This window comes from Hyperolius riggenbachi, chromosome 4, assembly GCF_040937935.1.
Source record: "Hyperolius riggenbachi isolate aHypRig1 chromosome 4, aHypRig1.pri, whole genome shotgun sequence".
NCBI classification, from domain to species: Eukaryota; Metazoa; Chordata; class Amphibia; order Anura; family Hyperoliidae; genus Hyperolius; species Hyperolius riggenbachi.
Window position 1 is genome coordinate 117,871,327 of NC_090649.1, and position 15,614 is coordinate 117,886,940.

At 39.8% G+C, this 15,614-nt stretch overlaps 1 protein-coding gene across 2 annotated transcripts in view; it reads left to right on the plus strand.

Annotated features, from left to right (window-relative positions):
- Positions 1-1,697: 1,697 nt before the first annotated feature.
- The window catches only part of SLCO2A1 (solute carrier organic anion transporter family member 2A1), a 76,986-nt gene continuing 63,069 nt past the window's right edge, over positions 1,698-15,614 (plus strand). For both annotated transcript variants that reach the window (XM_068280425.1, XM_068280426.1), the window contains exon 1: positions 1,698-1,961. In XM_068280425.1, coding sequence (XP_068136526.1) covers positions 1,881-1,961 — 81 coding nt within the window. In that variant the 5' untranslated portion in view covers positions 1,698-1,880. The remainder of the gene's footprint in view (positions 1,962-15,614) is intronic.

The window sequence follows — 15,614 nt, forward strand, 5'->3', positions numbered from 1 at the left end:
TTATTTTCAAGCACTGGCTTAACTCTCTTGGGCATGGAGTTCACTAGAGCCCCACAGGTGGCCACTGGATTCCTCTTCCTCTCCTCCATGATGGTTCTGGTGGATGTTATAGAGCACTTTAGGGGTGTACTCACATTTGTTGCCAGTGGTTTTGACATTAATTTAGACTGTTATACAAGTTGTACACTAACTACTTTACCTTGTATCTAGTGTCATATCTTCTTCAGTGTTGTCCCATTAAAGTGGACCTGAACACACAACTTCCTCTCTGCTCTAAAAGATAAGCAACAGATAATAACCTTTAAAGAAAAACATTTCTTTGTTACAGCTGATACAACTCCTGCAATAAATCTGCAATGTATCTACTTCCTGCTTTCAACGAGGCAGACACAGGGTTAGCACCCTGTGTTGACAAATCAGCCGAATCTGCCGAAGCTGAAACAGCTGAGAGATCAAATTACAGTTTTGATTATTCACAGATGAGGGAGACATTAGACAGGTTAAACTCTCTAAATGCCTACAGGGTGGATTTCTGTATGTTTTCCTTCTGTCTTGTGCAAGAGTTCAGGTCCACTTTAAAAGATATAATGGGCTCAATTCTGGTAGCTGTGCGAGGTGAAGTAATCAGCAGTCGGGAAAATACCTCACTCGTTATTTTTTTTTGCTTTGCTTAATTCTGGTACATTTTCCCGCCTGCTGCTTATGGTAGCTAAATTACCGACATGCAGGTGGAAAACAGTGAGGTATTTTCCCGACTGCTGGAAGGTGGAATCCCTGGCCAGCCCGCCTCCTGGGGGTCCCAGAACTGAGGAGGGGGGGAGGCACAGCACAGGAAGGGGGAAATTGTGCACAGAGCAACGGGGAAGGGGGGAAGCCTCCCCCCTCCCTCACCTAGGGCCCCCCCCCTTCCGCGCTGCCTACACCCCTCCAAAAGTGCAGCCAGCCAGCGGCAGCAGCGAGGAATCACTTACCGGCATGATCAGAGGGATAGCGCTGCGTGCCGCTGGGCTGGTCTCCGTCTCCTGCACTGATTTATCACGTTCTCGCAGTACTTCCTGCGAGAGCGTGGAAATTACATGAGGTAAAACTTTACTTAAACTACCAGAATTCAAAAGTTGATTTCCCTCATGAGGTAAACCCAATTCCATGAGGTAATTATTCACTAAATGCTACCAGAATTGAGCCCAATGACTTTTACAAAAATATAAGAGGTGTGCTCACTTTTGTGAGATATTGTAGATTCTCCACTTATCTCTCTTTCTCCCTCAATTTCTCTTCATCCTGAATCCATTAACAAAATAGAATACATTAACAAAATAGAATATGCTGTGACTGAGAAACGAGCTTCTGTGGTAAAGGAATCTTCAGTAATTATAAAGTGAAGATTCTATATACAGTATATCAGTGATGATCACTCAGTAATTCCCCATCATTCCAATAAGCAATATTCATAAAGTCAAAGGTGCGTGATTGACCGGCGTCATATTGACAGGACTTTGCAGTTTGCTCCCTCACTTCACTCCTAGCTTTTCCAAGTCACTCTGTTTTCATTTCACTCTGTGAGCTCCTTGCCTCTCTCTCTTGTCCCACATGAATTGTTTGAAAAGTGGGCGGAGGGAGGGAGAAAGAATCTGTCATAGTGGAAAAGTTATAAATCCTCCCCTTTAACTTAAATCTCAGCAGACACCTGAGCTAAGAGGGAAGGAGAGAACCAGGCTGTCTGCAGTAGTGGAGAAGTGCAGAAGAGACAGAGAACCTGAACTTGCCCAGAGTCTCCCAGACACTGGCAGGTAGAGAGAGGCTGATCTGTCCTGCTCTAGTAGTCTCCTGTCTGGCACTGGACTATTTCACTGATCTCTCATTCACAATTGTGCTTGAAAATGGGAGTAAAACTGGCAGATAGTAAGTCACAGAGCAGATCCATGGCTGGCTGCTGCAAAGCATTCTTCAACAACATAAAGGTAAGATGCTGATTTCTTTTCTTGCCTTGTCTTGTCATATCATTGTGGTGCCTCTAAAGCATTTACGTATATAGATCAAAGCCTGCTGAAACTTAATCATAACCGTAGCATGCATGGGGGCTCCTGCCTGCCTAGGGAGGGAGAATTGCTGAACGCTGCTGATTGGAGATGAGATATATAGTCTACAAGTTTGGGATGGCTTCTTTCTTCAAAAACACTTTTTTTTCTCCTTATCTGTTTAGCACCTTAACTAATAAAAAAAAAACCTTTAAACACCCAACTAACAAAAAAGTGCCAACAATAAGATGGGGAAATTAAATTAATCAGTGACAGCTTATTTTCAGTGGTCTCATCACTTGGGAAGTGCTAATTTATTTATAGATAAGAGGAAAAATAAGTCAAGGGAGATAATGATTGTAAATCAGGTCTGGCGTTTGTAATTAAAGCAGACCTTTAGCGTAAAAAAAGTATGAGATAATGAACTTTATGCGTAGTATGGATAAGGAATAGAACATTAGTAGCAAAGAAAAGAGTCTCATATATATTTTTTATAACATTGCATCATTCTGTCATACTTGCAGTTTAGAAACCACACTCTGCATTTATAGCTATAAATCAAAACAGAAATAATGACCTCTTGAACTTCCCTGCAGTAAAACCTTAACCAAACAGCCAAGACACAGTGAGGGGCTGCTTAATTGCTTCAGAAAACAGGACTGTCTTTGACCCAAGTTGGGACAAAGAGCTCAGAGAAGCTCTTTTGCATAGATAACAACTGAAGTTTTTTAACTCTTCTTGGACTGGAAAACAACCTGAGACTTTTTCCTTTGCTACGAATGTTCTATTTCTTAACTGTATCATTATCATTAAGTTTATTTTCACTGCAGGTTTGCTTTAAATATGGAAGTTTGTAAGTGTGATCCTTTTTGTTTGTTGTACAGCGCTTTATCATTAATTTATAAATAAATAATAATAATATCGTCTGTAACTGCTGCCTATCCAGACTTGTATGTTTTTGGGCCAAACTTCTGTGATGTATTTCTTATTATTATTATTGTTTACTGCATGTGGTTTGTGATTGTTTAAGGAATACCTAAACTTCCTAAGAAAAAAGGGCTGTAAGGAAAACATACATTAACTAGTATTAAATAATGTATCCACATTTGTAATCATTCACAGGTATTAGCAAGGTTGGTGCCAGTTAGACGTGGTTCCTGTCAGCGGTTCATGCACTGCATTTGGCCCATTGCTAGGCTGCATGTTTCCACAGCAGGAGCTATTGAATACACGAGATTCTGAACACGTTTTTATCCATGGTACCTCCTCTATGCAAACAACCCAGCAGGAGTCGGGTAATTGATGCCTCACAGTTATCATTAAAATATTTAATGAGTCAAATTAGTTAAATATATATATATATATATATATATATATATATATATATATATACTGTATATGTATATATATATATATATATATATATATATATATATATATATATATATATACTGTATAGTGTGACTCAGTGGCATTAGGAGGTTGTATGCAGCCTGTGGAATGTTGGTGACCTCTGACCTTCCTTGAAATTTTGGGGGGCTATCTGCACTGGGCTCCTAGTAAAACTGACGGAGCATAAAGCATCCACATGGCTTTATTACCCTTACTGGAGAATGCTTGCCTTAAGCCTGGTACATAATTATGATTGGCCAATCACTGACCAATTTTACCACCTTCACGTACTAAAAGGGCCAACAGATATTGAATTTTCCTGTATGAGCAGATTGTGTAGTAAAACCCTCGTACCACATGGAGAATGGCCATTGATTGCCCAATTTTACCACCTCCATGTAGTATGAAAGCCAACATATTTTGAATACTATGAAGAAATGGTGTAGGTAAGTTCTCATGCTACACAGAGGGGGTAAAATAGGATAATCATTGGCCAAGCAAAATTGGAAGTGTGTATACACCTTAACTATAGGGTCTGGTGTAGAAAACCTGTCTTCCATCTTCCCATAGCCATCTGCAGCTGTCATTGTCATTTGAAACACATATGATCACCTCATCAAATCATTGCTGCCTAGGAGAGCCTTTCAGTCTTGTTGCACTTATACCTGATGAAGTGGTAATTGTCCCACGAAACATGTAGATTAGTGCATAATAACAAATTGTTCTAATAAGGTTGTTTCATGCTTGGAGGCAAGTTTTTACTTATACAGTGGAACCTTGGTTTGCAAGCATAATTCATTGCGGAAACCTGCTTGTAATCCTAAGCACTCTTGTATCAAAGCGAATTTCCCCATATGAATTAATGGAACCCAGTTGATTCGTTCCACATCCAAAAACAAAACAGTTATAGTGAAATTTTTGTTTACATTTTTTTAATACTATTTTACTATAACTAACAGAATAATTGCCATCTGCTGACTCACCCAACCTTTTTTATGTGTGGCTTTAACAAGGAACTTATCCAATGACAGTTCCTTTTGAGGATTTCATGGAAATGTGCCTTTGCACAGCATCTACACTCACATTAAGTACAATTAGGTACAATCCTGCAGCGCCAAAGGGAGAAGATCAGCTCAGTTGTGATGATGTTACGCATGTATACTTTGTTTTGCTTGTATATCAAGACGTTGCTTGTATATCAAGTCAAAATTTCACAAAAATATTTGCTTGTATTGCAAAGCGTTCTTAAACCAAGTTACTCTCAATCCAAGGTTTAACTGTATTCCAATTTTTAAGATTTTACCTTTTTTGATAATCTGCCTCCCTCTAGTACATATTTGTGATTTGAGTAGGTTACGGAATGATTATCTTACATCTATGGGTATAGTAGTAGCATTCTATGGGTATAGAGTAGAGGGTGATTACCTTATATTCTGCTAACATTGATAGCAGTCATAATTGAAAAGAATGGCCTAAAAGTATAAAAGTGTGCCAATCTACGCAGACACAGGGACTCTTTGATCATCCACATCAAAATAACCTGACATTTTCTTCTGCTCACAAATGTTTGTTCCGTTATAAGAGAACAATCAGTATGATTGCAAGAGCTGGAAAATCATGGGCCTGGCATAAGTGATAGAGTTGAAGTTTGTACGGCATGAGAAAATGTGAAATCAGTCAACAACCGCAGATTGGACAAATTCCCATTGAGAACTTCAAAAAAGTGTGGTGGATTGATTGATATCCCCTTGTCACAATCAGGATAGGATAGAAACAGGCCCCCTTGCCATAAGACAGATTTGTTCAAGTTGTGAAATATTGAAGAACACTGGAGATTGTAACCAACTGAGCAAAAGTGGACTAAAAAAAGATTGCTATTGTTTGGCAATAGTTTGTAACCCTCTCCTGGCTCATATAAGGATACAGTGACGTTATTGAATTGTTCAACTGCAGGTGTGCACACATCTGCTGTGAGATTTTTTGGGAAAAAATATTATTATATAACTATGTAGTACTCACAGAGTATCATACAGCTCAAGTCCCAAACTGTTCTTCTGACGGTCTCACAATCTAATTCCTGTACAGAAAACAGTACAGAAAACAGTTCCTACTATGGTAGAAGGCCATTTTGGGGGTGAATCAACTTACTTAGCATTGTTTTTGGGGGTGTGGGAGGAAACTAAAGTGCTCAGAGGAAACCCATGCAAGCTCTGTCTATGCAGATAGCATCCTGTCTGGGAGATGATCTTGGTACCAAAGCACATAAAAACCAAGGTGCTAGCTTCCCAACCCCCCCCCCCCTCCTCCCCCTCCTGTTGTGTCCTTCCACCCCCCACAAAAACATAATAACTAGTCACCTCTTCCTGTTAACTTAAATCACACCAGTGAATTCCCTCACACAAATATTTATGTTTATCTATATGCAGTTTTGTTCAGGTATTGTACAAATGTGTTGCCTCTTACCCCCAGTTGTGTGCTCCTTCCTGTAATTGCCTGATGAAGCGGGTTTGACCTGCGAAACGCGTTGCGATCCTATTTGGAGTATACCAATAAATTTCCCTTTTGTGAATACACAGTTGTTGTGTCTGCTTGTGGGAGGTGAGTCCACCACTGCCTCCTAAGCAATAATTTTAAAACTTTTAAATATTGTTTTTATCCTTTTGGCGCCTCTGTTCTCTATCATAATACTGCTAGCACTTGGCCACTGAGCCACTCCATGGTGATTAGAAAAATGGCTGTTGTATCCGTGTGACTACAATAGCCCAAACATCAATCTTCTAAACTAAACTTTCAACAACACCACAATATTATGATATTACCCAAGTGAGTTGAAGGTTTTGTCACCAACTGGCAGACGCTTTAAAAACATTCCACTCTAGGATCTCAAGTGTTTGCCATCCTAAGTAAATTAGCTCTTACATCTCTTTAGGGAATAAAAAAAAAAACCATTAACGATCAGCCCAAAGGTGGCCAGACAGGATACAATAAATGATCCAATTTTACAGCAATTCAATAAAGCCCATTGGATGCACAGAAAAATAGAAAGTTTTTTTTTTATTTGTTTGAGAAATCTGATCAAATTTCCCATTTCTTTTTTTGTAGGTAGATAAAACAAAGTTTTGTAAAAGTAATACATTTTAGTGGCTAATGATAAAGTTAAATGATGCAAGCTTTCTGGGATCTAGTCCCCTTCTTCAGGCATATTTCCAGATGTTAGCTGAAGTAAAACACTGATGCAGGAAAATAGTAAACACAAAGATGACAGTTGTGCTGGTTATTATGTAGCAGATAGAGGTCAGGTGATCAGTAGGCTGGAGATTAGTAAAACACTGATGCTTCTATTTATTTTTCAATGTTTTTCGAATTTTTTTTTTTTAATTTTCTGATTATTAGTAAGTTATCAATTTCTTCATATATTGACCTCAGCTTTTCAAAGTTTTCAATAATTTTTTTCCCAAAGTTGGAGAAAAATTGAATACGTGTGTGATAAATTGGTCAGATTTTTCAAATTTTTCAAATATTACTATCAATTAAGATTTACTATATTACTATCAATTAAGAAAAATGTATTGTAATTCCAAATTGAAAAGAAATATAATAAATTGTAACATGTGTGGCCACCTTAAAGAGAACCAGAGACGAAGCACCCTAATGTATTTTATTACAGTTATCAGTGGGAACATGACAGTAAACACCTACCCTGCTTTTAGTTTCATTCTTCTCTGCTTAATTTGTCTGTTATCAGCTGTGATAAGAATCCCCGACTGAGCATTCAGTCTAGGTTTGACCTGGAATCATTATAGCTGAGTCAGTCTTCTGTGGAGTCTTTTTAAGCCCAAGCCTGCCCCCTCCTGGCTCAGCTTTCCTGCTTTGCATACTCAGAGCTGATGACATGGGAGGGGCTGCTCCTGCAGAAAGAAGCTCTGAAACAGACAAGTGTGGCCGTGTGATCTGTGTGCACTGTGCAGCCAGTCATCATTATTATCTACTATATGCAGTTTCATTTCTATGAAAGACACTTCCTACAGGCAGCCACACAGCAAAACAGAATAATAAAGTTGAAAGCCTGCAGCAGCAGCCCTGCTTGACTATAGTTACATAGAGCCTAGACAGCACATCCAGAACAGCTCATAACCTGGAAGCAGAAGGGATACGAGCCGGCGGCCATATTGGATTTTTCCTGGAGCAATAATGGATAAAAAACACTCAAAAAGGCACACCAGAGTGGGGAAATTATCAGGTAGAGCATTTATTCTTTACAAGCTATCGACTGATATGTTTATTTTGTGTGAGTCGTTTATCTTTGGTTCCCTTTAAATGCCACACCTTAAATTAAAGGAGGGCACAAATAATAGCATAAATAGATTAGATTTTTATTTCCGTTTTTCATTTAAATGGATTGGTCGTTCTGAAAATTTAAAAACATTTATTTTTATTTGACTGAGAAATCTGATCAAATTTACCGTTTTCTGATAAATGTTTTCAGAATTTTGAATGGTGTAGGCTAGAATTGGGGAAACAGGTGTGATATGTTGGTTAGGTTTTTCAAATGTTTTTCAAATGTTACAGTCAACCTGAAAACTAATTGTAATTCTAAAATATATAATAATATAAATATAAAAAAAATATACAAAGTTGTAAGGTGTGTAACCACCTTTATGCCTAGTATACACCATACAATTTTTTGTTAGATTTTTCTGTGAGATTTTCTGTTAGATTATTTTCTGTAAAGTACTGATAGAGACTGGTCATTATCTCTGGTGCATTGTCTTCTGGTTATCTCCTGCTGAGTAGAACAATGCCTAATTGCTCGGCAGATAGAAGGTTAGATAGATCATTTCCAACATGTTGAAAATTATCTATCTGGCAGGTAAATAATCTAATGCTGGGCATACACCGTACGTTTTATATTATCAATCGAGCCGCTGATGGCTCGATTGATAATATTCAACCTGTCCGATACCCCGCCGGATCGATACTGCGCTCGATACCGGTGGGGTAAACAATGGCAAGAAACGAGCGGCTCATTAGCAGCGCCCTCGGGGACGAGTGGCAATCGATCCACGCGCACTATCTGTCAGATAGCATGCCGTGTATGCCCAGCATAAAAGAAAATTGTATGGTGTGTACCTAGAACTTTGGAAAGTAAAAATGATTGCAGGGCTTATACACAATTTTTCTCATGATTATCTCTTCTTGGCCCATATTAAGTTAACATTTCTCCTCAGTTTTCTCCAAGGAGATAATTTTTCATCCTCTCTATAAAATAACTTTGCAGTAACTACCAACTGAAGAAGTATTGCAAACTAGGTAAAAAAAGTAATGTCAGCCTTATTTGAGCAATTTCTTGCTTGCTGGGGGTTTCAAAAGTATTTTATTGATAAGGGTTCAAAAACATCTCCTGTATCTCTTGTGAAGAAACTGAAAGAGAGCAGTTAATTGAATAGGAGCCCTGGGCCCATAGACATTTCACTTTTGTCTCTTTTGTTTTCTCCAAAGAGACAATTTTTCATCTTCTGTTTAGACTAACTTTTCGGCACTTAGCAATTGAAAAAGTACCAAAACGTACTGTAGGTGAAAAAGTGCCATCAAAACTATTTTTAAAGAACTCATCAAGCTTTAAAGAGACACTAAAGCGAAAAAAATTATGATACAAGGAATTGGTTGTGTAGTACAGATAATTAATTGAGGATTAGTAGCAAAGAAAATATTCTCATATTTTTATTTTCTGTTATATAGTGTTTTTGTAACATTGCATCATTCTCTAATATTTGCAGTTTACACAACACTCAGCATTCTAAATGTTTTTTTTTTACAGAGCAGGCTGTGAACTATTGACCTGTCCTCTGGCAGAGAAAAAGAACATCTTTGCCTGATAGCTCAGATAACAACCTTCAGAACTCAGAGCTCTCTGCGACTTGACTTTGAAAGTCGTAGAGCTCAATGGCTTGTTTTGCATAGATAACAACTGGAGTCTCTTAACTCTCCCTGTACTGGAAACAACATTAGACTTACGTCTCTGCTCCTAATGTTTTACTTCTGAGCTGTACTACACATACAAATCATTATATCATAATTTTTTTTTCGCTTCAGTGTCTCTTGAAGGGCACCTTCCCCCCTTCCCATCTGCTTACCAGTGGCTTCCTCCAGCTCCTTCCGGGCGACATGTCCCACGACTCAGCCCCGCTCGCAGCCCGCGGCCCAGTATCCTCGCCGGTATTGTCTGCGGTGTACTGCGCAGGTGCAGAACTACTGCGCCTATGCAGTACAGTGCGGACAACGTGTCCGTGATTAACAGCGCCGCTCGCGCAGACGCAGTAGGAGGCCAACCCTGAGGTCAGCCTCAGTACCGGCGGGGATACCGGCGCGCGGGCTGCGAGCAGAGCTGAGTCGTGGAACATGTCGCTGGGAAGGAGCTGGAGGAAGCCATTGGTAAGCAGATGGGGGGGAGGAGGGGGGGACCTTAACCACTTAAGGACCAGCGGGTTTTCTAATGATCGGTGCTGCGTGGGCTCTACAGCAGCACCGATCAGGAAAGTGGCCGGGCGATCAGACTTCCCCCCTTTTTTCCCCACTAGGGGGATGTCCTGCTGGGGGGGTCTGATCGCCGCCGGCTCTGTTCGTTCGGCGGGGGGGGGCTCCTCAAAGCCCCCCTCCGCAGCCATTTCCGCCCTCCCTCCGCTCACCTCCCTCTCCCTCTTCACCCGTAATGCGCAGGACGGAAGTCCGTCCTGCGCATCCTAGGATAGGCTTTAGCCTATCATATGCCGGCGATCCCCGGCCAATCTACGTCACGGCGCTGCTGCGCAGCAGCGCCGTGTGATGTAAACAGCGGGGATTTCTTCCCCGCCTGTTTACATTTCGCCGGCGAGTCGCGATCGGCGGCTCTCCGGCTGTTCACGGAGACAGCCTCCGTGAACTGCCATGGAAAGGCCGCTCGATCGAGCGGCCGTTTCCATGCTATACCACTAACGACCCGCCGACGCCTATCGGCGTTAGGCGGTCGTAAGCCTGATGATTCCTTTAAGTATTTTCTTGCTTGCTCTTGATTTAAAATGCATTTTATGCACAAGTTAGAAGAAAAGCCAGGAGAAAACAATAATTGCATATGGGTGCTTATGTCTTTACATAAAACCTTTCAAGCAACTGCTAATAAAAACAGTACTAAAAGAAGTACTAAAAGAAGGTGGAGAAAGGAATATCAGTGTAAATTTAATCAGAAATAAATTACTTTGGAGTTGTTGTTTATTTGTTGGGGTGGGGGGGGGGGGGGTGGGATTGTGCAGACTGCCGAAAATGTATTTTATAGATATGGTAAAACATAAGTAAGGTGAGATAAATCATGAGATAAGTTTGGTGCATCAGCCCCTATGAGAGATCATGCAAACTCAGATTCTCACGCTATTCAAATCTCCCTAGAGAGCGTTCAGCGTGTGGACACAGCCTCTGACCTACCTGCACTGATAACACTGTGTGAGCACAAACATCCAGGATATAGACTGCTGTGCTGAGGTTATCACAGTACCAAGCAGGTTACAGTGAGACAGAACCACCAGGATTCCGAAAAAGACAAAAAGGAAACCTGAAAGCCTTATTTCTAATGCTGGATACACACGGTGCGTTCGTGCACTCGATTTTCCCGTTGATTCCCGTCGATTCGTTTATTTCCAACATGTCCGATTTGGATTTCGATGGATCGTTAGGTTGATTCGCATGCAAAGTATGCCGAATCGACCTAACGATCCTTTGAAATCCAAATCGGACATGTTGGAAATAAACGAATTGACGGGAATCGACGGGAAAATCGAGTGCACGAACGCACCGTGTGTATCCAGCATTAGGGTACATGCACACATCAGACCATAGTGTTTGGAAAATGAAAGATCACAGACCAATTTTACCCCCTTCCATGTAGTATGAGAGCCATACCTTCACAGTCTATTCTATGGAGCTGAACTCCCCATCAGATAAAATCTTTGCAAGATGCTGCACACAAGGATGCTGTACACATGCAACAGATCAGTATCTGCAAAAGATCTGTTCCTGCAAAAGATCCGTTCCTGCAAAATTCATTCATCTGCAGATCAGACAATCACCTGCAGATCTGAAGATCCATCCTGGTGGATCTGATCTGCAGATGAATGTCTGTTTAACAAGGTGTGTATGATGATCTGCAGATGAATGTCTGTTAAACAAGGTGTGTATGATGATCTGCAGATATCATAGACTATGAATGCATTTTGCAGGAACTGATCTTTTGCAGGAACGGATCTTTTGCAGATACTGATCTGTTGCATGTGTACAGCATATTTGTGTGCAACATCTTGCAAAGATTTCTATCTGATGGGGAGTTCAGCTCCATAGAATAGACTGTGTAGAGTATGGCTCTCATACTACATGGAAGGGGGTAAAATTGGTCTGTGATCTTTCATTTTCCAAAGACTATGGTCTGATGTGTGTATGCACCCTTAATCTCTGTGCTAAAGATTATTTTATCTTCTTAAAGCAAAAGGTACTTGCAATTTTTAGAGACAAAGGAATGCTTTCCATGTTCAATAGTGATGCATAATAGGATTTCCCTCTGGCTCACATACAGGTGAATAATTGCAAATACCTCCTGTTTTAAAAATAAAATACTTGTAAACACATACAAATAAGAAATACGTTTCTTCCAGAGTAAAATGAGCTATAAATTAATTTACTCCTTTGTTGCTGTCACTTACAGTAGTTAGTAGAAATCTGATTTAACTGACATATTTTCGAATAGTCCATCTCTTCATGCAAGATTCTCAGTATATAATTTATTATTTACAAAGCTCTCCCTGAAAAGGATCTATACAAAGGTGCTGTCTGGCCTTCATACCTGTTTGCACACTATTCTGGCAGTTGGACTGAGCAACTGCTGTTCACTGAGTGCTTTTGAAAAGAAAGAAAGCCATGAGAATCCCCCATGAGGAGATGGGCTTCAAAACCTGTCAGTTCTGTCACATTTCTACTACCAACTGTAAGCGACAGCAACATAGGAGAAAAGTAATTTATATCACATTCTACTCTTGGAGAAATGTACTTTTTACTTATGTGTTTTCATGTATTTTAAATGTTACAATTTTTTTTGTGATAGTGGTCCTTTATGATGGTACACTTGTATTTTGCATAGCTTTTTATTAAGTGACAGTTTAGGTTCCTTTTGGTCCCGTTCAAATCCTAATGATTCTGTCTCACCCTGAACTCACTTGGTACTCTGTAATACTCATTTGCCCAAGTCCTCCCTCACTGAGTCATATTATTCCATGCTTTGCACTGACAAGGACCAACCAGTCCAAGCTGTATGCATGTTGGATCAGTATGGCTCTGTAAACACAATTCAGGCACATTGTGGACTGCCGCGTTTTTTGAAGGCAAGTTTTGCTTTCAGGGACACAAAGCAATCATTTGCATATTCAGCAGTGATGTATCATGGGAAATTTTGTTGATCACATAAAGCTGGTTACTTAAAAGTATCTTAGATTTTAAGAAGGCCAAATTATATATTGCAGCTTTTAGAGTGACTTTTCTGCAGTATTCCGTCACCAAGTGATGCTTGCTGAGTAGGGAATCTAGGGATAACCACATTGTTTTAGCAGAATTCCAAATTTTGACTTCTGCATCAGAATTTTACAATTTGGAGTTGAACTTCGGAATATGCAGAATTCCGTCATCTAAGTTCCAAACATTACACAAAATTACTTTTGTGTAATGCGCAAACGTTTCTTTGCACAAATAGTGAAAACCCCGTGCCATGCTCAGGGGGTATGATTGGGAAATGCCATGAGAAAATTATTAGCGAAAATAAGAAAATACAAAGCAAAATTATCTATTAGGAAAATAGTTCCACAGATTTGTGCTAATATTTCACTTTATGGTTGGTGCGAAAATACATACGCAATAAATTACAATTTTGCAATACAAACGTAGAATCCTAATAACCCTAATATTTATATAGCGCTTTTCTCCTGTTGGACTCAAATCGCTCAAGAGCTGCAGCCACTAAGGGCGCGCTCAATCTTGCCCAAGGACTTCTTACTGAACAGGTACTAGCCCTAGCCAGGATTTGAACCCTGGTCTCCCATGTCAAAGGTGGAGCCTTTAACCAGTACACTATTTATCTAAGTATTTATATAGCGCCGACATATTACGCAGCGCTGTACAGAGTATATTGTCTCCTCACTAACTGTCCCTCAGAGGTGCTCACAATCTAATCCCTACCATAGTCATATGTCTATGTATGTATCATGTAGTGCATATATCAAAGTCTAGGGCCAATTTAGGGGGGAGCCAATAAACTTAGTATGTTTTTTGGGGATGTGGGAGGAAATCAGAGTGTCCAGGGGAAACCCACGTAGACAGACACAGGAATAACATGATTTCCTGGGTTTGAGTCGGGATCCAGTGCTGCAAGGCAGGAGCGCTAACCACTACACCACCGTGCTGTTCACTACGCCGCTGTGCACTATCTAGCCAATTTATTTGGAATTCTGTGTGACGTGTTGGAATTTTGGTGGGTTTATATTTGGTAACTCCATCCCCAATCCTGAGCTGTTGCTGATGTGTTTCCTCACCCGGGTGCATTTCAGTGTCCTGAGCCGCTCACGTCTGTGTATTTACACTTGTACCATCCGTGATATGTTTATGAGTACAGTAAAACACATTGGCATGCCAGGCATGCTATACTTAGCTTCCTTATCTGTGATATGATGGCTGAAGGAAAAACTCAAAGTCTGACTTTAATTAAATAAACTTCTGTCTCTGGCATGTAGAATGAAAGAGGAATTCTAGCAAGTGTCATTGGGCTGCCAAGTAAATAGGAATTGATGTAATTTAGTGCTCAGACTCTGTGTTTAGTAAAAAAAAAAAAATAGATTAATCAATGCAAATTATTCAGAATAAATAGAAAAACAAAAAAAGCCTCACTGATAGATCCCAAGATTTCAAGTCACCAAGGGAACAATAGACTCTTCCTGGAAGAATTTGCTTATCTTGCTTATCTTTGATAGAAATTTACAAACTCCTTTTGGCGGGACATTTAAAGGACACCTGTAACTTAAAAATAAATAAATAAATTAGATACTTACCTCAGTAGGGAACCACAATACAAGAAAAAGCATCCATCTAGGCAATCAATAATATTAATCAAATCGCCAACACCATAATATGATGAAAAGTTAGTATTAATAAAGCGGAATATAACCCTGCATTTCAACTTTGCTCTAAAACATTATTTACAGTATATTATATGGGAAGGGGCTAGGTGGAAAAGTCTTTACCAGCATTTTTTTTAACTAGACCAGCATTGGAAGGGTTACACACAGCTTTAAAGTTCCGGGAGATTTCTGCAGACGCATCCGAAGCTGACATAGTTACATTTTGTTTACATAAATGTATCTAAGTGTTGAATGTGATTCATCTCTCTGACTGAGGAGCTGGAGAACAGCCAAAGAGTGTGTAACATTTATAACTTGTTACATTCTATTTAGTTAAAATGTATCTATCTGAACTTCTGCATATCTCTCCACGGAACTTTAAACCTCTGTGTGTAACCCTTCCAATGCTGGTCTAGTAAAAAAAAATGCTGGTTGCATATAATATGCTGTAAATAATGTTTTAGAGCAAAGTTGAAATGCAGGGTTATATTATGCTTTAAAGTTTATTAAGGACTTATCCCTTTAACAATTAAAATCAATTAAAACCACATAGCAAACAGGCTGACAAGTAGTAACGACAAGTTTGCTGCTAATACAGGTTTACACTGTAAGTTTGGATACAATACCATTACATATGCCGTTTGTCTCATATAGTGCACCTTCCATGATTATGCATCAATTCGCCAAGCATATTAATGATAAATAAATAAGTCTCACCCAGACCTGCAAGCTGGTGGTCTACTGTCCGTCTGTGCCCCTCACGTGTTCCGTGACAACAGTCACTTCTTCAGAAGGTCTATAAAATAAATAAATAAATAAATAAATTAGATACTTACCTCAGTAGGGTCTGAATGGTCCAGAGGCTTTCCCAATCTTCCTTCTTCCCTTCTCTTCTCTGCTGGAACCCTCTAAACAATCTTTGACTTTAAGGACTTTGACTTTAATGTTGAATTGCTCTTTGCCATGCTCCCCTCTGTTTATGGGCGTGGCCACACTGTTCTGGCGCAAAGTACGGCCTGCACCT